At 40.2% G+C, this 27,639-nt stretch overlaps 4 protein-coding genes across 5 annotated transcripts in view; 3 read left to right on the top strand and 1 right to left on the bottom strand.

The window, feature by feature from the left end:
* Nucleotides 1-11,228, top strand: part of coro1ca (coronin, actin binding protein, 1Ca) — a 32,465-nt gene extending 21,237 nt beyond the window's left edge. For both annotated transcript variants that reach the window (XM_014987706.2, XM_014987713.2), the window contains exons 3-11: nt 4,093-4,215; nt 5,773-5,902; nt 6,017-6,198; nt 7,094-7,213; nt 7,355-7,459; nt 7,579-7,724; nt 7,911-7,968; nt 8,065-8,307; nt 8,749-11,228. In XM_014987706.2, coding sequence (XP_014843192.1) covers nt 4,093-4,215; nt 5,773-5,902; nt 6,017-6,198; nt 7,094-7,213; nt 7,355-7,459; nt 7,579-7,724; nt 7,911-7,968; nt 8,065-8,307; nt 8,749-8,868 — 1,227 coding nt within the window. In that variant the 3' untranslated portion in view covers nt 8,869-11,228. The remainder of the gene's footprint in view (nt 1-4,092; nt 4,216-5,772; nt 5,903-6,016; nt 6,199-7,093; nt 7,214-7,354; nt 7,460-7,578; nt 7,725-7,910; nt 7,969-8,064; nt 8,308-8,748) is intronic.
* An 82-nt stretch (nt 11,229-11,310) lies between these two features.
* On the top strand, nt 11,311-20,153 carry tmem119a (transmembrane protein 119a). The gene is made up of 2 exons (XM_014987694.2): nt 11,311-13,595; nt 17,614-20,153. Exon 2 carries the CDS (start codon nt 17,629-17,631, stop codon nt 18,364-18,366), a length of 738 nt encoding a protein of 245 aa, XP_014843180.1. The 5' UTR covers nt 11,311-13,595; nt 17,614-17,628; the 3' UTR covers nt 18,367-20,153.
* Nucleotides 20,154-23,111: 2,958 nt separating this feature from the next.
* LOC106918145 (uncharacterized) lies at nt 23,112-25,107 on the top strand. The gene has a single exon (XM_014987664.2). It carries the CDS (start codon nt 23,692-23,694, stop codon nt 25,057-25,059), a length of 1,368 nt encoding a protein of 455 aa, XP_014843150.2. The 5' UTR covers nt 23,112-23,691; the 3' UTR covers nt 25,060-25,107.
* A 67-nt stretch (nt 25,108-25,174) lies between these two features.
* iscua (iron-sulfur cluster assembly enzyme a) lies at nt 25,175-27,308 on the bottom strand. The gene is made up of 5 exons (XM_014987681.2): nt 27,151-27,308; nt 26,919-27,032; nt 26,724-26,834; nt 26,568-26,646; nt 25,175-25,586 (listed from the first exon to the last, which is right to left on the bottom strand). Exons 1-5 carry the CDS (start codon nt 27,250-27,252, stop codon nt 25,519-25,521), a joined length of 474 nt encoding a protein of 157 aa, XP_014843167.1. The 5' UTR covers nt 27,253-27,308; the 3' UTR covers nt 25,175-25,518.
* Between the last annotated feature and the right edge of the window lie 331 nt (nt 27,309-27,639).

The following is a 27,639-nucleotide window of genomic DNA, read 5'->3' as shown; positions in this document are numbered from 1 at the left end:
AGCCGAACGATTGAAGTCAGGCGGCCAAGAGGAAGAGCAGCTTTTTATACACTTGCCCCATTTCATTTTTAGTTTTTGAATCAAGTACAGTGTGACTGGAAAGATTGTTAAATGACCTCTGCTTATAGCATTAGGAGCCATAACTGTTCCCAATGAACCTGCCACAATCATAACACAGCAATGCAAAGGTGAGAATAAAGCTGCTTTTTAAAATCATATCAGGCAAAACAATATGATTTATTTCCGTTTAAATAACATTCAGAAATGCTTGCTTTTAAAATGACTTACAAAGTTGTGGGGAAATTCCTCAAAAAAGTAAAATGCATTAATTAAAACCTAAGTCATGGCGACAATTTCAGAAGTAGTAAGATTGGCTAAAAATCTGCATAAAGCTGTTTTACACAGCCGAGCAAATTTAGAACCAATTTTCTCGCCCTTTAAAGAAACGGTAATAAAGCGCATCTCCCTTTTGTCAGATTTGCTACCAAGCCCTACCATAACCATGAGTAGCGGTCACAGAGGTGACCTTGAATCTCATATCTATCCAGACTTAACAGTAAAAGTTTTTCTTTAACTTCTGTACCGATGCTCCTTTGTCCTGAGTTGTTTGCCATCCAAATATGTGGCGTCTGTATTGATCCAATATCATACAATTAAAAACGGCAACTCTTTCTGGGCTGTTCATTTCTAATATTGTGCCTTGCTTCCTCAAAAAAATTACATTTACTATATGGTGACAATTGCCCTGAATTGTTTTAATTTCAGATTATTACCTTGACCTGCACTACATTTTCTGTTGAATTATAAATCTTAAAACAAATTAGTTTGCATTTGTAATTTGAAATGCCATAAGTCTGAATCGGCTGATCAGACCTCAAAGGTTACAGCAAATTAGTGTTTGCCACTAAAACCCGTTTGCTGCAGCGTTGCATCAAAGGGTGAAGTTTTTGACATATCTTCGCTCTTATTGGTTACATACACATTTTTGGATGCTTTTGGCCAAGCTATGAAAGGTGAGGAAGGTTTTGCTGCTTGGTTCCTCATCTCTTGAGAAGATCAATAGGTCTAATCTGATATCTGATTAAAGTTTTTTTTTGTCCAGCTTTTTCCCTATTTCATTTCAGAATGTGCTGGATAACAATAGACTAAAGCATCGAAATTTTGAGATGGTTTATGTGGTAGAAATTAAATTGGGTTCATTGACACTGCACATTCTGTTCCTAAAGTATTTGGCAATGTGAAGGATGAGTAAACATATGTACAGTACTAATTATTGTTGAAATATTCTTACATGCCAGAACTGGTTAGAAAGTGATGATACTCTAAGGGATGTTGAACTGGACTGAACGCAATCCACCGTATCATTATTTGGATAGCGTTTTGTATTTTCAATACTCCAGTATCTTAATCAGAGGATTTATTCTCACACTTGTTTATGTAGTTTCTGTCGCTACACCTGGTATTCATTCCATTTCCTTCCTGCTTTGCATCCTGCTCCAGTTGCCTTCAGGAAATGGAAGAACAGGAATACGTTGATATAAGCTGTTAAGTACATTAGAATCTAATATGTCCGGTATGCAGGGATTTAGTCTCGTCCTTTTGTTGAAAGTTTTATTTGTTGAAAGAGGAATTTCCAGTGAACCCTGCTACATGTAAGGCCACATTTTTCTCAAACTACAAGTGTTATCTGACACTGAATGGTGGATCAGAAATTTCTGCCAACAGTGGCGTCAGATTTAGCTTTTTGCCAGCTCTAGGGCAGAGTAGGTTTCTGGGTGTGATTTGTTCATGGTAAGGTTTAGAACATAATGCAAATAACATTTAATGCAAAGATCCTTTCATTTTTGCATTAAATATGTTGACATGTTAAAAGTTTTGTTTGCCAACTGTACACGCTGGTTTCCAAGCAGAATCATGTCTGCCAGATCTTTATAGTTTGCCACTATTTGTCAAACCAAAAACCAAAACGCTCCTGTCAAGGTTCCTAACCAGTGGCTGATTTAGAAACAAAATCATTTTCTTCCAAGTAAGGAAACCATTTCACCAACAGCACCAAGCTTTTGTTTAACCAAAGCAAAAAATATAAAACTAAATAAAAAATAGATGGCATTTTAGAAGTGTGATTCTGTAAAAATGAACTTGCTGCTTATATTTTAATTGGAGTATATTAAGTTTATTTGTACAGATATTTCAGCAACAAGGCAGTTCAAACCTTGCACCATAAAAACATGATACAGTAACAAGCGATAAACGGTACATTTTGTCAAATGTGATAATCAAATATCTTGATCAAGAGTAGATGACGTTCTGATCAATTTTGTTTTGGATGAAGAGATTAGTTTCCCTGAGAGACTTGGCCTTGCAGCTAGACAGAGGAAACCATTTCCAAAGAGAATTTAAATCTCAAACATGTCAAAGTACTTCTAAGTACTTCACATTATCAAACCTTTGCTGTTGTCTCTTTACATTTGACTATAATTTACATGGTTGCAGTGAAGGTCATTTGATTTGGTGACAGTATTTGTCCAGGGATTAAGTTTTATCTCGGCTTCAGAGTTGAAAATGTGGTCTGCTTAACCTGCATTTTTTATTTATTTATGTTTTTACATGAAAAAAGTATTGCAGTAGAGCATGGGCCAGTCCAGTCTTCAGTCTAAAACTAGTTCTATTTAAATAATAGACACATGCTAAAGTGGTGGTAGTGTAAAGATATCTGCTTTGAAAATGGCTCCACTCATCATTTAGCTCATGTCTCCAGGCAAAATCTGTTATCTAAAGTGAAGTCAACCAGAATTATCAACCAGAGGCAAGATATTGACTGTTCACAACCCTCTCCACTAAACCTGACAAAAACAAGGCAAACGTACGAGACAAACACTTCAGTTCTGCTGTGTTTACAAAGTTTAGACTGTTTGGCATTTACTGCCTGGTATTTTGATGGGAGGAAGTTAAAGCAGGTGGGAGGATGATGGTATTTATTCTCAAACTCTTCATTTTATGGTCCCCTGTTTTTTTTGGGTTTTTTTTAAGTTATATTTTTTGGGGACTTTGGTTATGATGCCATTTTTTTGACCTCCATCACATTTTATTTTTGAATGGGGGCATTATTCAGACATGACTAGTACACAAACCATGCTTCTTAAAAACTGAAGCTTTTCCTGGTGAAACAAGAATGGGACAGCAAAGTTGTCCACTGACCATTTATAACAGTGCATCTAACCGATCTGTTTTTCTAAGTACTTCAATAGGCGCTAAATTAGTCTTGGCTCTGCTGTTATATCCAGTCAAATAATCTTCACCAGTTTCTAGTTTGTCCATTACATAATATTCAGTTTTTAAGTTTTAATGGCTATCCTTCAGTCTTTCCTGGTACGATGGTGGAGTATCTGCAGGCAGTGCGAGACTGTTTCTGCTATTAGACTGTTAAGCTTTAAATAGAGGCGCTGCTGCAGGGCTGCTCAGCAAGTGACATCATCTGGCCCTGTGGTGGTACTGAAAGTAAACGCAGACTAGGGTGTGTCTTAGACACCCAAGATATTAACCTAAAGGCTCGCTAAGGTAGCTTAGTATTTGGAGAGAACGTGTCAGAACCTGTTGTCTCTAATAAAGCTTTGTGTTTGTATGTCAGAAATTTCCATCCGTTTAGTTTACGAGTTGCATAAGTAGATTATGTAAAGGCCACAGTTCATTGCTTGATTTAGGGTTTCTAGCTTAAATGTAAAACTAAGTCTTGGCATGACATCACCACTAATGACGTTCTTTAATTACAATGGCTTAGATGTTGGAGCTGAATCTAATCGGAGTTTACTTCTGCGTAGCTCCAGAAACACTGGGGAGGTTTTTTGTTGTTGTTGTTTTGAATGAAAAAGATTTGCATGTTTTTTTTTTTTTATTAATATTATTTTGGTTCTTTGTTGGACAACATTCAGAATATTTCCTTTATTTCTTGCTCATGTCACTCATCTATTGTTTTTACGTTGGAAGAATCCAGCTTTGTATGTGAACGCTTCTTCCTGTAGCTGGGAAGAAGAATTGTCCTGTTTCAAAACACAGACCTGATTCAGACTAATCTTGTTCTGTTTATCTTTACAGTCAGGACGCATTGACAAATCCTACCCAACAGTATGTGGTCACACAGGCCCTGTGTTGGACATCGACTGGTGCCCACACAACGACCAGGTCATTGCCAGCGGCTCTGAGGACTGCACAGTGATGGTAAGGTTTACCTTCCCTGTTCTACCTAAAATCACGCATCTGATTAAAGTGATTAAAGGTTGCATGTTTTTTTTAATTTTTTTATTTTATTGGAAGAGGCCTGGCTGTTGTAGCTCGGAGATGGGTGCAGGCCTCACCCTCTGGATTAGATTAGACTGAAATATGTGTTATAGGAATCAGAGGAGGGGAATGATTTAGCTGTTTATTGAGCTGAGGTCACTGACTTCTTTTGAGACTGTTGTTCCTTTTTCCTCCACATGTCCTTATTTGGGCTGTTAAATGCAGAGATTAGTTTTCACAGATGAAACATACCAGCTATTAAAGTTGAAGAAAAGTGCATAAAATTTGGGATCTTTTGATGATGTTGAGGATAACTTTCTCTGTAGCATTGCATTTTTTTCATGCTTTTTAAAATTAAAATACATTTTTGTTGTGCCTTTTATTTTTTGTGATTCTAGATCATTGTTCCATGGGATAACACTTTAATCTCTTGTTTCTGTGCAGCTGATTTCAATATTTATTTGTTTTCTTGTTGTTTTTATTGAGCATTTCATACATTAAGTTTCTGTTGCTTTGGTGTTATACTTCCCTTTAAGGTGACTTTACCCCATGTCTTGGTCAATGCTGCCCCCTGCAGGTTCCTAATAATATTTAGGATATTTATAGCCAGTAACACTGTATTGAGTCAATTCCATGCTGGTTGCTGTCAGTGAAGGATGAGATGCAACCTGTGCAGTTAATCTTTTCATTAACTTTTCTCTGTATTAAACCGAAAACAAAACAAAGGACAGCACATGTTGAGGCAACTACAAAAGTCCAATTTTAACATGATCTTCAGATTAGTTCAAAGCAGGGTATCGAGAGCTTTCTGGAATAGGAATTTCTTGCAAATCAAAGTGTCAGATTTAACTTGTAACCCCAGAAGAACTGTTGTAGTTGTGTCAGATTTAGCATCACTGCTAGACTCTGAAGCAGGATACACTTGCTACTGGTTTTCAATTCGGAACAAAAATACTTTATTAATCCCAAAAGAAATTAAAATTCAACAGTTCTTAATTGACTGCATTGCACCAAGTTTAGATTTTAGAGGTGGTACTATGGTTTAGGTTGCATTTTTTTTCAGAGGCACGGTTCAAGTTACAGGAAACTCTTAATACGACTGCGCACAAAACCACATTGGATAACTTGCCTGATTTGGTCCATAAGGACATTGTGTACGTTTGGTGTGGAGGAACTTTACTGGTCTTCACAGAAGCTTGACCTCAACCCAGTTATACAACTTTGTGATGGATATCCCCGTGAACGTTTGTGGAAAGCCTTTCTGAAGAGTTGAAGCTGTTATAGCTGCAAAGGCTGAGCTGACTCTATATTAAAGCCTCCGTATCAAGATTGGGATGTCATTAAAGATCATGTATATTTAAAGGAAAGTGTGTCATTAGTTTTGGTGATGCAATATATCCTGGACTTTACACACACTAAAAATGTATTTTAATCCAGAACGGCTCTTGGTGGGTGTGCTTTTCTTTTGAGCCTCATTCATATCCTTGTCCGTTGTAGGTGTGGCAGATTCCTGAGAATGGCCTCGTGACCGCCATGTCTGAACCAGTGGTGGTTCTGGAAGGCCACTCAAAGCGTGTGGGAATCATCACATGGCACCCAACGGCACGAAATGTCCTTCTTAGTGCCGGTAAGAGCCCTGCATTTGTCTTCAGCTTTTTAAGTTTAACAATAATATCACAGCAATAACCCTTTCTGGCTCAGTGACGGTGTATGTTGTCTGATTTATCGCTGCTCTCACCAGGTTGCGACAACCAGATAATCATCTGGAATGTGGGCACAGGAGAGGCCATGATCTCCTTGGAGGACATGCACCCTGATGTCATTTACAATGTGAGCTGGAACCGCAACGGTAGCCTTATCTGCACTTCCTGCAAGGACAAGTCGATCCGTGTCATCGATCCCCGCAAGGAGACCATTGTTGCTGTAAGCCACTTCCAGATAAACTGTTCTGTGTCTGTTTATTTTGCCCAAAGTCAGAGGTAATTATAAGTGGATTTTAAAAATGCATTAAAACTGGGTTGTTTCTAGTTATTGTGGTACAGAATGTAGATTTATTTTTATTGCACAATTATGCTAAAACTAGGTGTTGTCTGATTGCTGCAAACATCAAGAGCCTGATTGGAGACAACAAATGAATACATTTGGAGAAATGAAAACCACATCACACCTTGGTTTTAACTTTGTGCAATCAGCATATCATTTTCTGTAATTTTGGTTTTCAACTTCCTGACTGCATGCACATGCATTCAAAACTCAAAAAAGGTGATTTTTTTTTTTTTTACTTTTTTTTTTCAAACGCATTTAAATTCATGTTTAGCTGCAGTCTGGTTAAAACAACAGCCTATGAAAACTACTGTTTTGGGAAAGGCATCACAATTAGTAAATTATTTTTTAAAGAATCCAAATTAACTGTCAGATGCTTTTTTTTTTTCTTTTTTGACATTGAAATTCTCAAATAAAATTTTTTGAAAAGTAGAGGATTGCAGATTTTGAAAGGAGCTATGAAGTTAGTCCAGATGCTGGTAAAGCAGCACAATGTGCTAAAACCAACCAAATTAGAAGCCATTTTTATTGTGCTTCATGATCTGTGGAATCTGCAGATAAGGAAACTATTAAAGCAGTTTAATTTGAATACGTTATAATCAAATACCTAGAAAAAGTCTTGAAATTTGATTCTGGAACAATCAGAAAATGTTTAAAACGAGAAATATGTAGGAACACTTTTATACGCCAATATTTTCACTCTGATCATGTAGCATAGAGTAACACAAACTGGTGATAATGGTATCTTCAATAAGCGCCTCTTTGTGTTTTGCAGGAGAAGGAAAAGGCACACGAGGGCGCTCGACCCATGAGGGCCATTTTCCTCTCCAACGGCGACATCCTCACCACCGGCTTCAGTCGAATGAGTGAGAGGCAGCTGGCTCTCTGGAATGTGGTGAGTTGTTTCATGTCCCCTCCAGACCCCACACATGCAAAGTCCTTCTCTTGTGTGTCCCTCAAGAATCAGAAGGATCCTAAACAGCTTTGTTTTGTAAAGCTTTGACTATATTTATATATTTCTTTCCTGTTTCTCCAGCAAAACATGGAGGAGCCGATGACCGTCAACGAGATGGACACGAGCAATGGGGTGCTGCTGCCCTTCTATGATCCAGACACCAATGTTGTTTACCTCTGTGGAAAGGTGCCTTTCCTTTTCAGCCATCGGTTACTCGCATAACTGACATTATTAGATTATTAGGAAAAGATTTAATTTTATCTTTTAAGCAGCAGGAATAAACAAACGACTTTATTCCTCTGCAGGGTGACAGCAGCATTCGTTACTTTGAGATCACGGATGAGGCTCCGTACGTTCACTTCCTGAACACCTTTGTGAGCAAGGAGCCACAGAGGGGCATGGGGTACATGCCCAAGAGAGGCCTTGATGTCAATAAGTGTGAAATTGCAAGGTAAGCAAAGATGGGAGGACATCCCTCGTGTTCTTTCCATAACCTCATTCAATGCTGTAGCCACTTACTGACTTCACCACCAGGAGGCAGTAAAGTCATAATGATGCACTTAATTCCAAATCATGGTGTATGCTGTCATGTTATGCACTGGACTGTGAATAAAGCAGTGTGTATTTGTGTTGTCAGGTTCTATAAACTGCATGAAAGGAAGTGTGAGCCTATTGTGATGACTGTACCAAGAAAGGTGAGTTCACAACCAAGTTGGCTTAAAATCTTCTTTGTCGTTGTGTGTTGGTCTTGTCGTAGGTGAAGTTTTTAATATCTTGTCCTTCCTTGCCAGTCGGACCTGTTCCAGGACGACTTGTACCCGGACACAGCGGGACCGGACCCCGCCCTGGAGGCGGAGGAGTGGTTCGAGGGCAAGAACGGAGACCCCATTCTCATATCCCTAAAGAACGGCTACGTCCCCGGCAAGAACCGAGAGTTCAAGGTCGTCAAAAAGAACATTTTGGACAGCAAGGTCAACAAGAACACGGAGAACTCGAGCCCTGCCAACAAGTCTGCTTCTTCAACTCCATCTATTGTGAGTTGCATGTCATTTTCTGTGTTTTCCAATGTGTCAGATTGCCACTTTAAAATGTCTGGTCTGCTGTGACTTTAAACTGCTGCACCTTGAGTCTGGAGGAGTAAAAGAGTAATTAAAAAAATATTTGAAAGTTTTGTGGGTAGACTGAAGAAGAAATATATGATTTTAAAATTGGATTCACTGATATTTTTCCCCCCAAAACTTTGGTTGGGTGGGGGGGAAAAAAGCATGTTGGTTTGAAACTGTTTCTGGACGACTTAAATACTCAAAGCATTTATATATCCAGAACTGGCTGTTTTCTGTAGTATTTTTCTCTTTTAACATGTGATCTTTTGTAAAACTAATTTGCAGATAGCTAGAAATCAGCCTGAAAAAGCCAAATTGGTGCCCTGTTTTTATAGAAAACTAAGATTCTCATCTGTCTCTTGTTCTTTACAGAAATCTGAGGCAAAGATGGAGGAGATCTTGAAAGAAATCAAATCCCTCAAGGACCTGATCAGCAGTCAGGAGAAGCGAATCATCAAACTTGAAGAGCAGATGTCCAAAGTTGCCATTTAGGGGCCATTTATCCCCCCATCCCACTACAATTCAGGACGTTCCTTTAGCTGGGGACTTCAGGGTGAGCGGGAGCGGTAATCCTCTGTCTTTCTGACGGCGTTTGGTCTGAATCCTGCCAGCCAACGATCCCCAGCAACATTCCAGACGAACTTTTTCTTAGCCAGATCCCAACCCTCAGTCTAACACAGGTGGAATAAGAAGGATTTGGTAAATTTAGCAGAAAGTACTTTTGCTTTTTGATGAAAAGAACATTCCTTTTATTCTGTTTCAGTCTTTTATTTCCCCTAGCTGATTTAAAAAAGAGGTCTTAATTCGTCTCATTTTAGACTGACCAAATCGACAACAGTTCCACTTTTTCTGATATCTCTTCATTTTTAAGTAGGTGCCAGTGTTTTGTGTTGGCGTGTCCCGAAACGAAAATGTTGCCAAATTTAAATTGTGTTTACACCTCCTGAACAGTATTTTCTTTCTCTTTCTGCGAGACTGTTTTAGACTCAAACAGTGAAGTTTGGTGAAGTGGACCGTTTATATAAAGAGGAGAATTTAATCATTTTACTACTATGAAAACAGGTAACGTAGCTGTAAAATGATTGAAATTTAGATGCCGGTTAAAGAAAAGGCCTCCCAGTTTTTCAGTCAACATTAAACATTTAGATAATACCCCAAATGACAAATCCCTTGTCTTAGTTCAACCTGCACAAATCTATCCCTGCTTTCTTTTCCATTGACCTCCATGTAGACATGCATACCTTTCCTTCCCGCTACATTCACATGAACTCTGAAATTTTTGTAGAAAATCACATTCCACTGATCTTATCATGAAAGGACCAAAAAAAGTTCCCGCCTCCTCTCTGTGTAAACGGTCTGCTGTAGCGGCTCTGGTCACCTAGTTCATGCTTTATGTGCTGCACATAGAAAGAATAAGAAGAGCTTTTTTCTTTCGTCTTTGCCACAAAAGCGGATTTGTCTTTGTAGGACCTGCAGCTTCCAATCTCAGTGTTTGTTGTAAACAGTCTTGCTAAACCCACATGTAGTTAGTTTGTTTTCTGTATAATTAGAGAAGAAAAAACACCAACAACAAACTGATTTATTTCAGAGCATCTTATGATAAAGGTGGATATTATAGAAGAAGCTGTTCATGGTGAAAATCACGGGCCTGGATGTCCCTGCTTTGTTTCCAGCTCAAAGCAAAATGAAGGTCCATTACCTGCCTATAATTTGGGAAAAAAACGAACAGTTTGGATACCGCTTACCTGTTTTTTTTGTTTTTTTTTACTATTATTCTGTTTCTTGTTCCAGCTGTGCTTGTATCCCTCTTAGCACTTCCACTTTTTAAATCCTGTGAGTTAATTATGTCCTTAAATCAGTGTAGTTATTCCAAATACCAGAACCATTGGATTGTCCAACTGGAGTCGTTGCGGTCCAAAAGAAGCTCTATTTTTCTGAGGTTTTAGATTTGTTTCCCAGTGGGAAGCTGAGACGGGTTAATGGTTCAGTCTGTTGTTTGCCTTTGTTAATTAACACTGTACAGACCTGAAAGTGCCATAGAAGAAACCCTGAAAGTGTGTGTTGGAGGTTGTGTAGTGAATGGACGAATTGAAAGGTGCCTGGATTTTAAAACCACTTTGAGGTGCTATACTTTGTACTGACCCCCTGTTCCTAAAGTGCTGATGACACCACCGAGTCCTGCCAGTCATTCCGACACCAGGCAGCGTCTTCGCTCTCCGTTCAATCTGAGCATTGAGCCACTGACATTCTGGCATTTTTCTTCTTGGTACGGGTATAAAAATCTTTTTAAAATTGATTTCAAACCAAGAATTTTGCGGCTGTAGCACGGCCGTGGAAGTCAGCGGCCATCGGGATGCACTTTGAGCAGCGAGTTGTACATAACAGGAAATCTAATGAGGCTGCCACTCCGTAGATTTTTATAGCATGGTTGGTGCAAAACTTTAGTATCTAACAGCAATCCAAAGGGATAATGTAGGTGGAAGTGGTGCTGAAAGATAGGTGTATGTTTGTAATTAAGGTTTAGAAAAATGAGTGAAAGCTGTGTAAATATGATCAGGAATCTTTTTTTTTTTTTTTTGTGGTTGTGCTAAAGAGGGTGTTTGTATGGGTGATGGGTTTTAAACGTCTTCCCCCTCCCCTCCTGTTTTGTGTTCCTTGCACCTTTGCCCCCGTACCACCATAAGAGAAAAGCAGAACCTCCATCGCATATGAAAAATGAGAAACTAGATCAGACAAAAACCAACCAGGACGAAAGCCTCGGTGAGGTCTGCTCAGCTTCTTTTGTTCATTATCCTTGCTTCAAATATTGGACATTGATTATAAGAAAATTAATAAAGAATTTTTAAAATGAACTCGCTGCTGATTTTGAATTGAGTGGGATTGGTGGGCTTGATAAGAAAAGGCCTGCATTGATTTCAGATTGTAACAGTTTGAATCACCGCAGGACGTTTCTCATACTCCATATTGTCAAAAGTGTTTACTTGTCTTCCTAAACAAACATGAAATAAGATCACTGGGATCTGATGAAGCATGTTTTAGACAATTATGAATAACATTTTATATCCATTAAGTAGTTAGTGGTATGTTGGACAGCAGTTATGAGGCACAAAATGTTATTGCAGATGATCTCCGGTTGTGACGAAGAAGCTACCTTCCATTCCTGGGATGAAAATGAACTCTGGATGCCAAATGGACACGTAGAACGGGAACTAGTAAATAAAGCATCGATCTGTCTCCTAGAGTAAAAGAATGAGAGTCAAAGAATTTGAGGGAGGATGGACGAGAGCTGTGACGGTACCTCCAGCACCCTCTAGTGGCGAAACTGGATTGATGACTTTTTTTTAACGTTCTTGATAAGCATGATAAAAATGTTAGATTTAGAAAGTTAAGCTTAATATGAGTAAAGTAAAAAAAAATCTTTATTTAAACAGGCTAGTGAGGCTTTTGGCATTGAACTGACCAGCTGCCAAGGCCTTGCAAACGTGTTTAATCTCCTGGTATGTTCTTTCATTTTAATGACCAAAGAACACACAAGACAAGTCAGAGATGAAGTGTAGTTTATAAAATGTCTCAAGATTTAGATGTTGATTTGTTTAAGCTACCGTCAAAGAGTAAAGCAAACCTACCACGACATGGCCGTCCACCTAGACTGACAGGCAATCAGAGCATTAATCGCAGAAGCAGCAAAGATTTCCTGACGACCTGTCCTGCAGAGATCTGCAGCTCAAATGGAAGTATTTCAAGTAATATTTGTTGTACACTCCACCAGTCTGGCCTTTATGAAAGAGCTGCATTTGCAATTAGCCATGGAGGAAGATGCTCTGGCAAGATGAGACCAAAATAATCTTTGTAGCTGATACGCATGACTGTGTGGTGGGAAAACTAACATTACACATCACCTTGAACACAGCATCCTAGTTGAAACAAAGAGGTGGCAGCATCATGATGTGGGATTACGTCCCTTCAGCAGAGACGGTGAACCAGGAAGTTGGATAAGAACAGAGCAAAAGACTTGAGCCTGGTGTTTTAGTTCACCTTCCAGCAGATCCAACGCTCCAAGCATACAGCCAGAGCCACAATTAAAGGGTTTACAGATGAGAGTATAGTTTGTGTTTGGCCCAGTCAAAGTCCAGATCTAAATCTGCACTGAAATTGTGACATTTTGCTTCAATAAATGAGCGAAGATCTCAGTCTCCAGCTGTGCCAAACTGCTAGACCCATTTCAAACATTCAGTTGTAGCTGGAGTGGAAGATGGTTTTCCACATAGAACTGACTAAACGTGGATAATTACAAATATGTGGAACATTTGTCTAATTTGCTTCATTTTAAAACGATTGATATTTTAGTATATTTAAAAAAAAAAGTGTTTTAAACTGAAGCATAACCCTTAAAGGCAAAAACTGATAACCAAACGGCTCGTTTTCTGCGAGGCGGTAAATCACTGCTCAGTACCTAAAGTTGAGGTCTTGTGAAAGAATTAATTTCAATCAGAGGGACATGAACAGCTTTGAACAAAAGCCTTTCATGTTCAAAGGTAAGGACGCCAAAATGGTCCTTAAGTTTACATGTTCACTTAGTTTGGTGTGTTTTTGGGAGGAAACTGGTGCTTTTTCTTCCCTGTGCTGCCTTCCAGAGTAAGGCTGTAATCACCACGGTCTTAATTAGAAAGGACTCGGTGGGAGGCAGGGACTGTTTGGTCAGACTCGCCCCAACAAAACCAGAAATAACCATTTCTGCTAAAACACGAGACCTGCGCACCTTCTGCAACATCACTGCAGCTGCTGGGGTTAAAGTGCCAGACAAACTTTGGGTTGAAGAGAAAAACGCAATGTGCTGAAATAAACACATTATGTAAAAAAAATAAAAATAAAAAAAAATCTTCTTTTTATTCTAAGATAAGAAATCAGTATTATAGACAGACTTGATTTTAAAAAGGAAAGTAAAAATCCAAAATGGCTCCTGCATAAACTTGGATGGATCCTGAGGATGGAAAGCTGAGAACGAGGGAGGAGACGCTGAGGATGGAGGGCTGGGCATCCTTTTGCTCCGAGGAGACATTTTAAAGCTGAGTGAAAAATCTAAGTATAACTCAGCAGGGAGGGGTGGAATATCCTCACTCTCTCCTTCTTGTTGCTTTGTCCCTTCTCTTTTTTTATCAGTCCGAACCTTTCTGCTCTGCATCTGCTTCCCAGTCAGACAAACGAAGGAGATTCCTTCTGTAAGTATGTCATTAACATTTATATTTAACTTACAAGCACAGATAACGGTAGCTTCATTTGGTCATGTGTGTCTTTTTCAAGCTTACTTGTGTTTTTAAAGATTAAAAAAAGAATTGCTTTCCTTACTAAAATGTGGTTATTTAACATAATACATCAATTTTATTTAAAACAGATGTAGATATTAATTGTTGCTATTTTTATTATGCTACATATTCAACATTTTGGTCTGCAAATCTTTTCTCTGTATTAAATAATTTAACATTTGTCCCTCTTATCAGATTCTCAGGTTTTGTACTGATGATTTATTTGCAGACTGTGTGTAGTTTCAACGAATCTTTTAGATAATTACTGATAGTTTTATAGACTTTTATGTTCGAAGACGGGCCTTTTAGCTCCTCACATAAAGGATCGGTCAGGTCGATTTGCCTTTTCCAAAGAAATATTGTGGTGCTCTTTGCTTGGTGGCAAATCTATCGTCAACATCTAAAAATACTTAATAGTTGCGAAACTTATTCACAAAGTTAAAGAATTGTCTAAAATGTCAATGTCTATCTGTGGTTTTCCTGAGAAAGGTAGTAGCCATCTGCCCATCTCATTTACACCGACATGTAAACCCGTATAACTAATAACTAAAAATATGCTTGATTTTGTTCCGGTTGTCCTCTTTGTTTTTCAGGAAACAAACATTTTTATTATTTGTTCTTGCTCCTGAAACAACCAGACATTTAAGCAGCGCTCTGATTAATCATAGTGAAGGAGCTTTATAGTATTTTCCATTCTTTCTACTGAATGTTCTCCAGCTGGGATCATATTTCCTGTCCATCGGCTGCAACAATTTGTTCAAGTTCAGTAAAATGTTTTAAGTACAGACTCACTTTTAGAATCAGACTCACACAGGAACCAGTAAATGAAATTTTCATTGAAAATTTGTTTACTTAATATGAAAAGGTGCAGTGTCATTTAATTTCATACATAAAAAGTATTTTTTTTTGTACATTTTTTTTTTTACAACTGACTGAATGTCCTCCAATAGTTGGGATTCCATTTCTTTTTCTTTCACCAGGTGTTGAAATCATTTAATGTTGGAAATGTTAGAACTGGAAAAACAGAAGATCAAACTTTCCAATTATGGCTTATAATTATACATCTAAATATCCAGCTCTGGAAAAAATTTAAATGATCACTTGCTCTGATTTTACTTTTTATAGGTTTGTGTTTTGAGTAAAAGGAACATCGTTCTTTTATTCTATGAACTGCTGACAACATGTCTCTGAAATTCCAAGCAAAAATTTCGTTTTTATTTGCAGAAAATGAGAAATGGTCAAAGCAACAAAAGAGAAGCAGTGCTTTAAGAGCACAAATAATGCAAAGAAAACAAATTCATGTTGATTTAGAAACAACAAAACTAATGTTTTAACTCAGGAAGAGTTCAGAAATCAATATTAGGTAGAATAACCAGGAGGTTTTCAAGGGCTTTCAGTGCAGTGGGCTCTTAAGTTTTTCCAGAGCTGTATACGTATCTATATGTCTTTTTTGCTGGTGATGTTTTTATTATTATTATTATTATTATTATTATTATTATTATTAGTGGCAAGAGTAAAACTGCAAGTAGTTCATATCTCAGCCTAATCAAAATTTGAATCACAAATATAAGAGAAAAAAAAAGTTCAACTTGGCTTCATCATGCAAAGCTGCTTTTGGGGAATATTAGAGCTTCACTGATTTTCATTTTTCACTTCCAAAGAACTGACGCTGTCAGGAAAATTCACAAGAGGTGCTCCGAATATTTAAGTTGTTTCTTTCTCAACTTGATGTACAATTTTAAAGTTACATTTTTGAAGTACTTTGCACAAAACCAGAGTTGATCACCTGTTAAATAGTTTCATGTTTTTGCAATTGATTGAACATCTTCTAAAAGCTGCGGTTCCCTTTCTGAGTAAAATTATTGAGACTGGAATAAATTAGACAAACTTCAGATAAATCCGTTTTGTAAATACAGCCCTTTGAATAGGATTTAGATTTTCTAGCCCCTCTACGTTCATCTTGAAGATCATCTAGAAGATGACCCCGAATGTAACACAACACCTCTGTTGTGCTCCCTTGGGGGCTTGTGGAAAACTTTTGAATTTTTTTTTTTCTCTTTTAAAAATGACTTTCTTCTTCCACAAAGACTGGAGACAGATTCTCCCACCTGAGCTGTCGATCTCTGCAGCTCCCCCAGAGCCACCACAGGCCTTGTGGCTGCTTCTCTGGTTGCTGGTCTTCTTGTTAAGCCTCTCAGTTTAAGTGGGCAGCTGTCTTGGCACACAGCTTACACAGAGCTGGGCTCTATCTACAACAACGATCTGGGAAGTTAAAGTGGACTGAATACAAATACTTGATATGATTTTAGGTTTTTATCCGTAAAGATGATTTTCTTATAGTACCCAACCATGCACAACTTTGTGTCTGTCTCTACCATGAAATCCAAATCAAATAACTCTTCAGGTCTGTAGCTGTAATGCGCCAAAAAAAAAACAAAACATGGAAAGCTCAACTTTTCCAACTGACACGACGCGACCGGTCGCGTAAATCTTACGTCTGTGACGGCGTGGAAGCGCCTTAGAAGATTTAAATGAACTCTGAGGAAACTGAGCAATGTCCTATCTGATCTCTGCATGTTCTAATCTTACGTGGTGACTGAGTGGTAATCTCAGCCCCGTGGAGATATTTTGGAAACGTAAATTTAGCTGTAATTGCCAGACTCAAGACGCAGAGCGGTCATGTATGGCTGTACATCCAAGGATGAATACCCAGCCCCACCATGTGGTCCAGCAGAATACACACTGCATGTTTGACCACACAAGCAGCGGAGGGGTTCGCACTGCTGCGCCACGACGAGCAGCAGCAGCTTCGCTCCAGCGCGATGCTGATTAGAGGCTTGTTTTCATAGCTTGGTGCTTCATAATTATACGCCAGATTAGGAGGAAAAAAATGTTGCTAAAATAATGGCAGCTGGAGTTTTCCTTATTAGCGAGAGAAAATTCAGTGAAAACCCAAGAGGCACCGTTTGGTTGGGGGAGTTTATTCAGTCAGTTGGCCTGTTTCACAAACACAGGTTTTCCTGGAAGCAGAAATATCTCCCTCGGGCCTGAGCTGCTGTGGGCGGGTGTGCACCAGCTGGTGCCCGGTGTAAATATAGAGGCCACAGCCACAGGTCTCCCACGCCTCTGTGCTCCCACTGGAATAAAGCTTCCTTCTGGCTTTGGTGTGGTGGATGGGTGGCCTCCCTCTACTTTACAAATTATAAGGCCAAACTTTGCCGTCTCCACCCCAAATAAGTAATGGCTACTCTGGAGTCGGCTGAAATAGATCTGGTGCAAAAGCAGGGAGAGGCAGAAAACACGGACACACCAGAGATGGAGGGAGAGTTCTTCACGGAGAGACGTCTCACAAAAACATTTAAATCTAGATGCACAACGCATCTAGGTCTTTGGTAGCAAAACAGAAGCTTCGTTATTATATGATAGCGGGCAAAAATCTTTGGTCATAGTAAAGATAAACACGTTAGACCTTCATTGTCCCTCTGAGGGTAAAATTAATCTCACCTTTCTTTTGTGTTTCCTTTCCAAAGAGACATAATCGTATTCGATCTTTTAACGATTTAATTACATTGTTCATTAGGTTTTCTGTCGACTTCATTTTCTGGCAGAAATTCCTGTTGACTTCCATTTAGATACTCGGGATTGTCATATAGTCTGGATAAACCAACGCAAATGTTCTGTCCACCATTTTCAGGAGAATTGTAGTTTTGCGAGTTAACACTGATCTAAAAGTGTTTCAGTAACTTTTTTTAAGCTCTCTAAATAAGGATTTAAGGATTTTTGTCAAACCCTTTTTGATTTTAATTCATTCGTTGATTTAGTTGTTGTGTTGCTTGCATGTACTGCTTTAAATTTGACTTTAGAAATCAGTTTTCTTGTGTACGTTTTTAAATAAATTTAAAAAAAAACCCAACTGATTTTGCCGTTGTTGTAGGACCCGCCGTTGACGATGAAGTCCCATCTGGTTTTTCCCGTCTCCAGCGCCGCTCTGCTCTGGCTGTGCTGCGGCCTGTGCCACTGCAGTCCTCTGTTCTACAACATATCTGTGGACGGCAGCGGCGACGAACCCGAGCTGGAGCTCATTTTCCCCACCTCCTTCTCCACACGAGCGCCCGTCGAAGTCTCTGCTGCCACTCCGCCTCCCAGCCTCACCAACACCATCACCACCACCATGATCCGCCTGAAAGACTTTGTCCTGAGCCGAGTGGTGGACTTCCTGCAGGAGAACCTGCTCATCATCATCGTTGTCACCTCTCTTCTCATTGTTTTGGTCTTCATCATTTGCTGTGCGTTCGCCATGAGCCATAAGCGCAAGCTGGAGGCTTACAAGCCCCTGCCCAGCCCGCCCAGGAAGTACGCCGCCAGTAAAGCCGGAGCTCGCAAGAACTCAAGCGAGCTCCAGGAGAAACCGTACGCCGTGGACCACGTCAAGAGGGTCCACGTTCAGGGTCCGGCTTCCCCCAAGCATCTGCGCGTGCCCTCCAAGGCGCTGGTGGGAGACAAGGGAAGAGACGTCAGGTCGTCGCCTCGACAGGAGGCCAGGAAGGTCGGAGGCACAGAGGAAGTGGAAAAAAGGCGGGAGGAAGTGAAGTTCAAAGAGCCAGTGAAGCAAAGGGAGGAGGTCCAGAAGAGCGCCAGCTCCAGTCACCCGGTCTGCACCTGCCACCTGAAAAAATCCAACCACTAACACACAGCCGAGCCAAAACCGGCCAGAGTGTCACTCAGAAGGGAATACGTTCAGGTGGAATCACACATGCTATGAAAACGTGCATAAAATCGGAATAAAGTCCAACAAAAGACAGAAAAGCTGAGTGTCTTACTGAGCGGGTCTGTAATTAATCCACCGCGCCTCAGCGGGTTTCATTATCAAGATTAAAGAAAAAAAAAAAAAAACAGAACCTCTATATATTTATGTGAGGGAAAGGAAAAAGCTGTGCAATTTGTAAACAATGCAAATGGGAAATCCTAATGACAAGTAAGCGAATGGATACAAAATGGGTGGATAATTATGTGCATAATGTGTATGAATTCATGCACACAGCAGCACCCTCCACAATTACTTATGCCTCTAGTTAAGATGTGTGGAAGATCTGTAAACTTGTCAAGCCTCGTTTTCCACTGATCGTTTTTTTTTTTTTTTTGCTTGTTTGTTTTGTTTTGGGGGGTTTTTGTTACAGCTCCGTCTGCAGATATCGACACATCCAGGAGCGTAACTATTTTTATTTTAGCCATTTCCTAACTAATGAAGACCAACACACATCTGCCTTGCTTGAATGAAATGCTGTCTTGTTTTTCCCCTTTTGAAGAATGGCAGAGAAAAAAAAGCTCCTATAAACGAGGTCATATTCATACCTCAGGGAAGTGCTACTTCATAAAAACTCTGATCAGCTGAAAAAAAGTAAAGTATAAATAAGACAATGCTTCAGGTTTTACAGATGCAAATAACTATAACACCTTTAGTTGTATTTAAAAAGACATTTTTATTCCTTATTCATGATCTCCCACCATGGAATAAATTCTGCCAAATTAAAGGTTGATTTTTTTTTTTTTTTTTTTTACATTTTTCAGGTGAAATTATGCATTTTGTAGATGAATTCATTTAAGAGTTTCTACACCAGGCGGGTCAATAAACACGGAGTGCAGTGTAATTATTACAGTACATATTTTACATCAGGCTGATGCTTCTCAATACTTTGCTTCATGAAACCACATCACCATTTATTACTTATAAGGCAGAGATGAGTAACAACGTCTGATTTTTCCAAATGTTACTTGACGGGACTGTGATTTCAAAAAGATCATCGTGGCCAAGCAGAGGTTTTTCATGTGGGGGAAAGTTTTACCCCAACCAGAAAATCTCCGCTTTGTGTTGTATTTTTAAGAGCTTCAGAGCTGAACCAGCCACTCAAAGCAACGTCTTTGGCGACGTAAATAAACACATAAATGCCAGTAAACCTGACTTGATGAGCAACAATTATTCTTTTCTTTATTAATATTAACTTTCATATTTACCTCTACTTTAGTGTTGTTATATCTGGTGTCTTGTTGTATTTTGTTTCAGAACCCAGTCAGAAAACCAACATGAAGAATTGTCATTAATTTTATTTCAAAAAATATTTTTAACTAAAAGAGAAAAATATTTTTATTTTATCCTTCATACGTTTATCGGTGTTTTTGTTACCTGCATTGTCACATGGAGGGATGAAAAATAGAAATTATAGGGTTCGTTATTTTATATTTATATATTATATTAACGTCTGCTTTTCTGTCATACTGTAAAGAATAAAAAAAAATGAGTCAGAAAGTTAAGTGATTAAATGGATTATATTTACACCGAGCATCTAAACTTAGATAAATTTGTATGTTTTGTAGGTTGTCTCTGTTTAATCCGAACCTCACACGTTGCTTTCTCTGTGACATTCTACAAAATGGCAGAGGTTTGTTTTGCTAATGTTTAATAAAACTAAAGAAGGACGTGTGCTTGTCATTCTTGTATGTGCTGCTACTCAATTAAAAAAAGAAAAAAGAAAGAAAGAAAAAACGCAGCCCTGAAGACATAAAATTAGGAAAGACAACAAGGTTCCAAAAATAAAGGAGGACTTCTACATAAACATCACGTTCCTCTGAACATCTGTAATTTGGAGCTGCATCCACTCAGGGATCACAGATGACTGCTTTACGCAAACAAAAGCTTCATAATATCTGCTGCGACAAGGCAGAAGATCTCCTTTAATTTCGCTGACACGGCAGGAAAGCCTTGACTAGGCCGTCGACGCCGCAGCTCTGAAAGCGGGAGAGCAGAAGAACGGATTGGTTTCTGGCGCTGACGAGACGGTCCTTTGTCCCCACCGGCTACTGTACAAGGTTCTTTAAATATTTCAGCAGATGTAACCCAGATACACACACGCCTCCTTTGGCCCCTGTATTGTCTGCACAAACGACACACACTGATTTGTTCCAGTTTAGGGTTCGCAAACAAATAAAGTGGCTATTAGGCAACACGCAGCATCCTCTGGGAATATTGACAGAGGCTGGTAGATGTTTTGAAAAGATATTCAACTAAACTATTTTCAGTTGCAATTAACTGCAATGGAGTGTCTCGAAAAAGTTGGGAGGCTGATACTGTGAATAAATACACGCTTTATGAGTAAGTTTATAACTGTAAATAATCCTGCAGCTTCTTGTTTCTCGGGGATTTAAAGACGATGTGACACGGAGGCTCATATGTCTCAGCCTCCTCCTCCTCCAGAGGGGAAGACGAGAAAACATGCCACTCAAGTGAGGCAAATTACTGTCGAGCTGCGTGAGTCACAAAATTGTCACAGGAGAAGAGCCGTTTACCCTAACTGGACGATGCTTATGGCCAGAGCAATCATTACAGAGAGTTAAAATAACTGTAATTGCAATAAACAACACAAGCTGGACCCGAGGCCGTCCTGTCACCATGCAGTGGAGGATGGTAAATAAATCACAAAGTTAAGCAAAAACACCTGGTCACAACAATCATTATTTAAAAAAAAATAAAAGTATGGTGGATGACTGGTAATGCTGCATTTTTTTTTTTATCATAAAGGCTTTTCCTTATAATGCATCAGGAAGTTTTTGAGTTGTGCTTTTGGCTATTGAATTGTTCTGAACTTAAATGGATTTTTTTTTTTTTAAAAAAAGAAGAAGAAAAAAAAATACTGCCCCCGTGTGACTAATTCAAGCACTGACTTTTCCTTTTCTCCCCCTCACCCCCCACAAGTTTCACCATTTGTCTTTGTGATGGGATTATATCAAATTTATATATAAACTATGAAAGTAAATCTGATCTGAGTCATGAGCAGGTTAAAACATCAGAGATCAAAAATAAGATGACAGCAACTCACAATCAAAAAGCAGCCAGGTTGGCAGGAAACGTGAGCCCTGACAGAACCCACGGGTCAGATTCCCTGCTCTTTAGCCGGCAACGCTCTAAATAATTCGAGAAAGTACTCCCCCCCTTCACTTTCACTCCTCCCATCAGGTAGCAGGAAACACAGAAACCTTCTCTTGTTAAGGAGCCCCGCTCGTGAGAATCAGGGTGTTGGATTTTTAACGAGCCCGGCCTGCAGAGACCTCAGCTACAGAGGACACCTGAGACGCATAGACCTTTCTATTCCTTTCTCAAACTGATTGTTTTCGTGTTTTTGCCTGCCTCTGACAAACAATAGGACCTCTCAGTCAATGTGCATGGTGAGGAGGATCCAGAAGAGGTAACAGAGCACCTTGAGGCGCTCGTGAAACTTTGATGAGAGTCCGCCTGGAATTTGGAGCAGCAGTGGTCATCGTTAAAGACCGAGGATCACAGACCCCTGACCGTCCCTACAGAGGAGCAAATAATCCCAAAGCAGGATAATGGTGAGTTCAGCCAGAATTTAGCTAAACGGGCAGCATTACGGTCAATCCCAGCCATGTAGTGTCATATTGTAGCACAATCAAGTGATTATGTTACCTTCAGTTGATATGAAAATGCTACACTTGTCAAACGTGACTTAAAAGAAATTTGACTTTGTGATTTAACATCTTAAAATTGGGCCTCTGTCTCTGTAAAACAGATTAAAGTAATTTAAATAAAATAAAGTTGTGAGTTGCCAGATTGTGAAAAGAAAAAAAAAGGTCAATCACGATACATATATATCTCAGTGATATATTAAACTTTTTTTTTTTAATTAATTCATAAGCTGAAAAAAAAAATCAAAGATTCTCTTTGGAAAGAGGTGGTGAACTGCTCCCTGTTGTGACTGTAAATCTGAATTTAAGCACGGCGCATGATCTGAAAGAGGAAAAGCAGAACCAACAGTGGATGAGTCAGGAGTTCATATTTCTGTCTGTGACGAAGCTGCTGCAGGTGGAAGGACATTTACTTTAGTATCTGTAATGCAAAGATTCAAACCAACTTTCTGCACGGTGCTTCTTTTTTTTAGTTACGCTTAAGATTTATATCTGTTGAAAAACAGCATCTGGAGTATAAGTTTATAACCTGGCAGTAAAATTTTGTTTCAGGAGTAACTTTCTCTATAAAACAGCTCACTTTATTTTAATTTCTGGGCTTCTCATTGCCGTTTTCTTTTTGCTTTGGTGCCAAAGAGACTTGATTCATTAAGAAAAAGATGATTGTTTCTATATTAACATTCAGACATTACAGTATTATCTCCATGTTGCAAAGTCAGCCAGCTGGAAACTGCTAGGTGAGAAATCCTTGAGGTCAAATGTCCCCTCCTGCCTGCAGTGGCTGTTCTTCCATTTCTTAGAGAGGCATTCATTCTGTTTGCAGCAGAAAGACAAATGTTCAGGACTGGCGGTGACTGACTTGTGTCAGAGTAGAGACTCTTCAATGTTTTTATATTAGATCCAGCACTAACTCTAACACATTTTATTAGGATTTGTCACGGTAGGCCAACTCAAAGCAGCGCTTAACTGCGGAAGAAGAAAAAATATTTTTCCAACAGTCTCATTTGTGCATTTGTGTTCCACGTTAATCCCCAAATAAAGGCGTCACCTTATTGGTAAACAGAGACCAAGGAACTCAGCGGACAGGTCAGAGACAAAGTTGGAAGGCCGACGGTGACTCTGGAGGAGTTGCACTTCTCCAGAGTCACCGTAAGTTTGATGTGAATTGCTCATGATGAGTGGCAGGTCTTTAAAACTTTGACAGGACATTTCCAGATCCTTCCTCTCACTGCCTCCTTGAGTGAATAATTGATGAGGAAGGGATCCTCTGACGATCATCACACAGTCACCATATGTCAACAGACTGGATCCGTCCTCTAAATGTTACATTTTCAGGCAATCTGTCAGGGAGAAGTGTGCTTAAATAAAATGAATAACGATCCAAGGAGATCTGGTTGAACGTTGGAGCAAGAGGATCCAACGGTATCAAATGTAATCAGTGGTTCTTAATAAGGCATAAATTAGAACGTTAGATGACTCATTAAGTAGTAAAACTGTTGCATGTGTCTAACTAGCTCCTCATCCTTCACAGTGAGTCATGCTGTGGTACAGACGTCATGTCCTCCTCGCTCTCTTCGTCTGTCCCCTGGCCTGCCTCGCCATGTCCCCGTGTCCCCCCGGCTGCTGCTGCCCCGGCCCAGGCTTTCTGGTCCTGTGCGAGTCTCTGGGTCTCAGGTCGCTGCCCCGCTCCGTCCCTCTCAGCACCTCCGCTCTGTCCGTGGCCAGAAACCAGCTCTGCAACGTGGACCACCTTCTCCAGGCCTTCTCCGGCCTGCAGGAACTCAGCCTCAGCCACAACCTGCTGGCCCGCTTCCCCCGCGGCTTGCCCCCCAGCCTGGAGTCCCTGCTGCTCCAGGAGAACCGCATCACTTACATCACGTCAGGAGTCCTCAGGCAGCTGAGGAACCTGACCCGCCTCCATCTGGAGGACAACCGAATCCGTGCCATCCAGCCCGGAGCGCTGCTGGGTCTGAGAAAGCTGCAGCTCCTGACACTGAAGGGGAACAAGCTCACCAGCCTCCCTCGGAGTCTCCCGCCATTGCTGACACATTTGGACCTGTCGGAAAACTGCATCTCGTCTCTGGACCTTCCCTCTCTCGCCGCCCTGGTCAACCTGCAGGTCCTGCAGATCAACAGCAACTGCCTGCGCTCAGTGCCTGAAAACACCTTCGACAGCCTGCCACGCCTCAGGTCCGTGGGCCTCACCAACAACCTGTGGGTGTGCGAGTGCGACATCTTGTATCTGTACCGCTGGCTGCTGAGCGGCAGACTGAAGATGGCTACGGATCTGGTGTGCAAAGAGCCGGTCCACCTCGCTCATCGCCTGCTGCTCAATCTCTCCGTCGTGTCCATCTGTCCACGTGTCCTAAAGCCAAATGAGAAGACACACCTGCCTGTGGTCGCCTCTGTGGAGGCGGTGGGGACATCAGATCGAGGTTCACATGAAAACTGGGATGATCTGCAGTGGAAAATGTCAAAAGAAGCCATTGTCACAAACGAACAAAACCTCCAGGGTTCTCGGGTTTTGCCCTACTCCTTCGAGACTCTCACCTACGAGGAGTGTTTAAACTTCAATGCGTCTCCATCAGTCACTCCCACTGACCTGAAAACTACATCTTTCCCAGAGGACCGGGGATGCAGAGAAAACACGACATTTCCCTACCCTCAAGGCAACGTGTCCTCTGCTGCAGGGACACAGTCAGGACTGTCCACCAACAGAGAGGAGACAGTCCCTCCTGTGGACCCCCAGGTGTCCCCCCAGAGCGACTCGAAGGTGATCGTCTCTCTGCTCGCCCTGCTGTGTGTGCTTCTGGTTCTTGTGATGCTGGCAGTGCTAACCCTGCTGAGAAAGGTTCTGATGCGCCAGCAGAGAGTGGCGCCGGCAAACGAGCGATCTGTTGGGTGAAAGCAGCGGACACACCGAGGAGGTTGAATCGTTTATTTCAAAAATAAATATATATATGAAACTGTATGCCAAATAAAACCACAAAGCCAAAACAAATAAAGACAAATGCGAGTCATTTTCATTTTGCTCCTGGTTTATTAAAGATCTCAATTTTGTTTTTTGTTGTTGTGTGCAGGAGCAGGAGAACAGTCTGGGCAGCAAAATAAAAACCATAGATGTCAAATATTCAACTTGAGACTCAAAGCTTTTCAAATCATCAGCACTTCTGATCATTTGAACCCAAATGAATACACAAACGTCTTCAGGAAAAGGCAGCTAAACTTTATTAATGCTCCCTGAAGGCAAGACTCAGTCACTCATCTTGACAGCTCTGCCGAGAAATGTTTGTCATCCTGACGTTGATGAAATATTTCAGTACGGTCGGTGCATCGTAGCTTAACTGCTGGCTTTGGCACAACCCTATTTCTTCTCCTCTTGTTTTAGTCTGTAGTCCGACAGCGCGGCTTTAATGGCGTCTTCTGCGAGCACTGAGGAAGAAGGAATGGAGGAGAAACAGAAAGAGTGACCAACAATAAAAAAAAAACCATACTGAACTATAAAACACAACATTATAAAACATATAATCTGTTCATATAAACTATTTACATATAAGAAATTCCATATAGAGAGCAGAAAAGGACAATATTTAGTCATATTTGGACAGTTACCTTAAAAGTTAGTACTTAAAAAACAAATTAAGGTATTTAAAGAGATTAGAAGTGAAATCTATAAATCCTTGTCAACAAGAAAGTTTAAATTACTAGTAATGAACAGTTTCTAATACCATTTTGTCAGCTTGAGGCAGAAATCGAAACATTATGTTTACTGAATTAACTAATCTACTTTTAAAATGCACCTAGTTTACATAGCTAAAATAAAGTCAAGAATTTCTGTCACAATGTTTGCAAAGGTGTAAATAATCTTCCATAATCTGGTCTGAAAGTAGAACCTGGCCAAATATGAATTATTCTTATACACTAGATACAGCTGCAAAAATAGGACCTTGAACTTTTTCATATTATTACCACAAAACTTGGTTGCATTTTATTTGGCTTCTATTTGATCGATCAGCACAATGCAGAAAATGGTTGTAAAGTGGAAGGAATTGATACGCGTTTCAAGTTTATTAGAAGAAATTGAAAGGTGTGGCATGCAATTGTTTCCAGCCCGCTTTGCAGGGGTCTAAGTGGTTTAGTCTCAGTATAAATCCAGCTGTTCTCTTACAGCCTCACAGATTTATTGGAGAACAAACATAATTATGACGACCAAGGGAAAGAGCAGAACAGCCAAAGGTTAAAGCTGTGGAAGAGTTTAAAGCAGAGTAAGGTTAAAGGGGAAAGAGTATACTCAGAGGGCAGTTATTATCCATGCAGTCCACAGACCCGTTAATGATGGCTTAAGCTTAATCGCAGGTTGGACTCTGGAAGAAAACCTGTTAGAGGTGGATTGCTTCTACAGTTTTAACTTACTAGAGCAATGAAGCTTGACCGGAGGAAGGCAGAGTTCTTTGGCAATGTCTGTGTTCTTGATCTTGAGAGCTTCATCAACCTGCAGGATGAAATTAGATCAATCAGGTCCTCTATATTTAAATAATCAATCAATCAACATGATAGTGCTGTTCCTACCGACTTCCCCTTCACCCACTCAGTCGCAAGAGAGCTGGAGGCGATGGCTGATCCGCAGCCAAATGTTTTGAACTTTGCTTCCACGATCTTGCCGTTTTCATCTACTTGAATCTGGAGCAACACAAGAGGCAGACCGTTAGTAACACACCTGTAGGACGGAAGTCCTGGCAACGGTCCTGTGCAGCTCCAGCTCACCTGAAGTTTCATAACATCCCCGCAGGCTGGTGCACCCACCAGCCCTGTCCCCACGTTCTTCTTGTTCTTGTCCAGTGAGCCCACGTTTCTAGGGTTTTCGTAATGATCCACCACCTTCAGAAAAGGTAAACATGCGTGAGGTTATCTGTTTTTGACTTCTAAAGGACAACATACCAAATTTCCTCTACTCAAAAATAAAATGGTTAGCAGCCTGAACGGTTCAGTCGGTTACCTTTTTGTGATAGGAGCAAAGCGCGTTGAGCTCCGGTCGGAAGAAACTTTTGCTGAATAATAACAGCAAAGACCTGGAGTTTCGTAAAGTGACGGCCGCCATCTTTGAGTGCCAACGGAAGTGAACTAGCAGGCACGAGAAACTACGGCTTCTTTGTTGACAAACAAGTGGGTATGAGTTTTGTATCAGGAGAACGCCCTCTACCGGCCAATTGTAGACTGAACGTTGTTGGACTCATGAACGTTGTATGGCAGGCTGAGGTAACTTATAATTGCACCACAATCCGAGCTGTACTTAAGGGATAGGACTCCCGCTGGCATGATGAGAAATGTGCAATAGAACAGAAAGTAAGGAGAACTGTTTAATTCAAAAATAGCACGTCGTCATCTTTCTTTTTGAAATTACGGATATATGTAAATCCATTACCAATACAATCATTATTTTAAAGACATGGAAGTATACTTTTTCTTGTTTATGTTGTGCTTTAAA

The sequence above is a fragment of the Poecilia mexicana genome, unplaced genomic scaffold, assembly GCF_051168715.1.
Source record: "Poecilia mexicana isolate PSO_F unplaced genomic scaffold, ASM5116871v1 scaffold_9, whole genome shotgun sequence".
Taxonomy (NCBI): Eukaryota; Metazoa; Chordata; class Actinopteri; order Cyprinodontiformes; family Poeciliidae; genus Poecilia; species Poecilia mexicana.
This window is presented reverse-complemented; position numbering and strand designations above follow the sequence as displayed.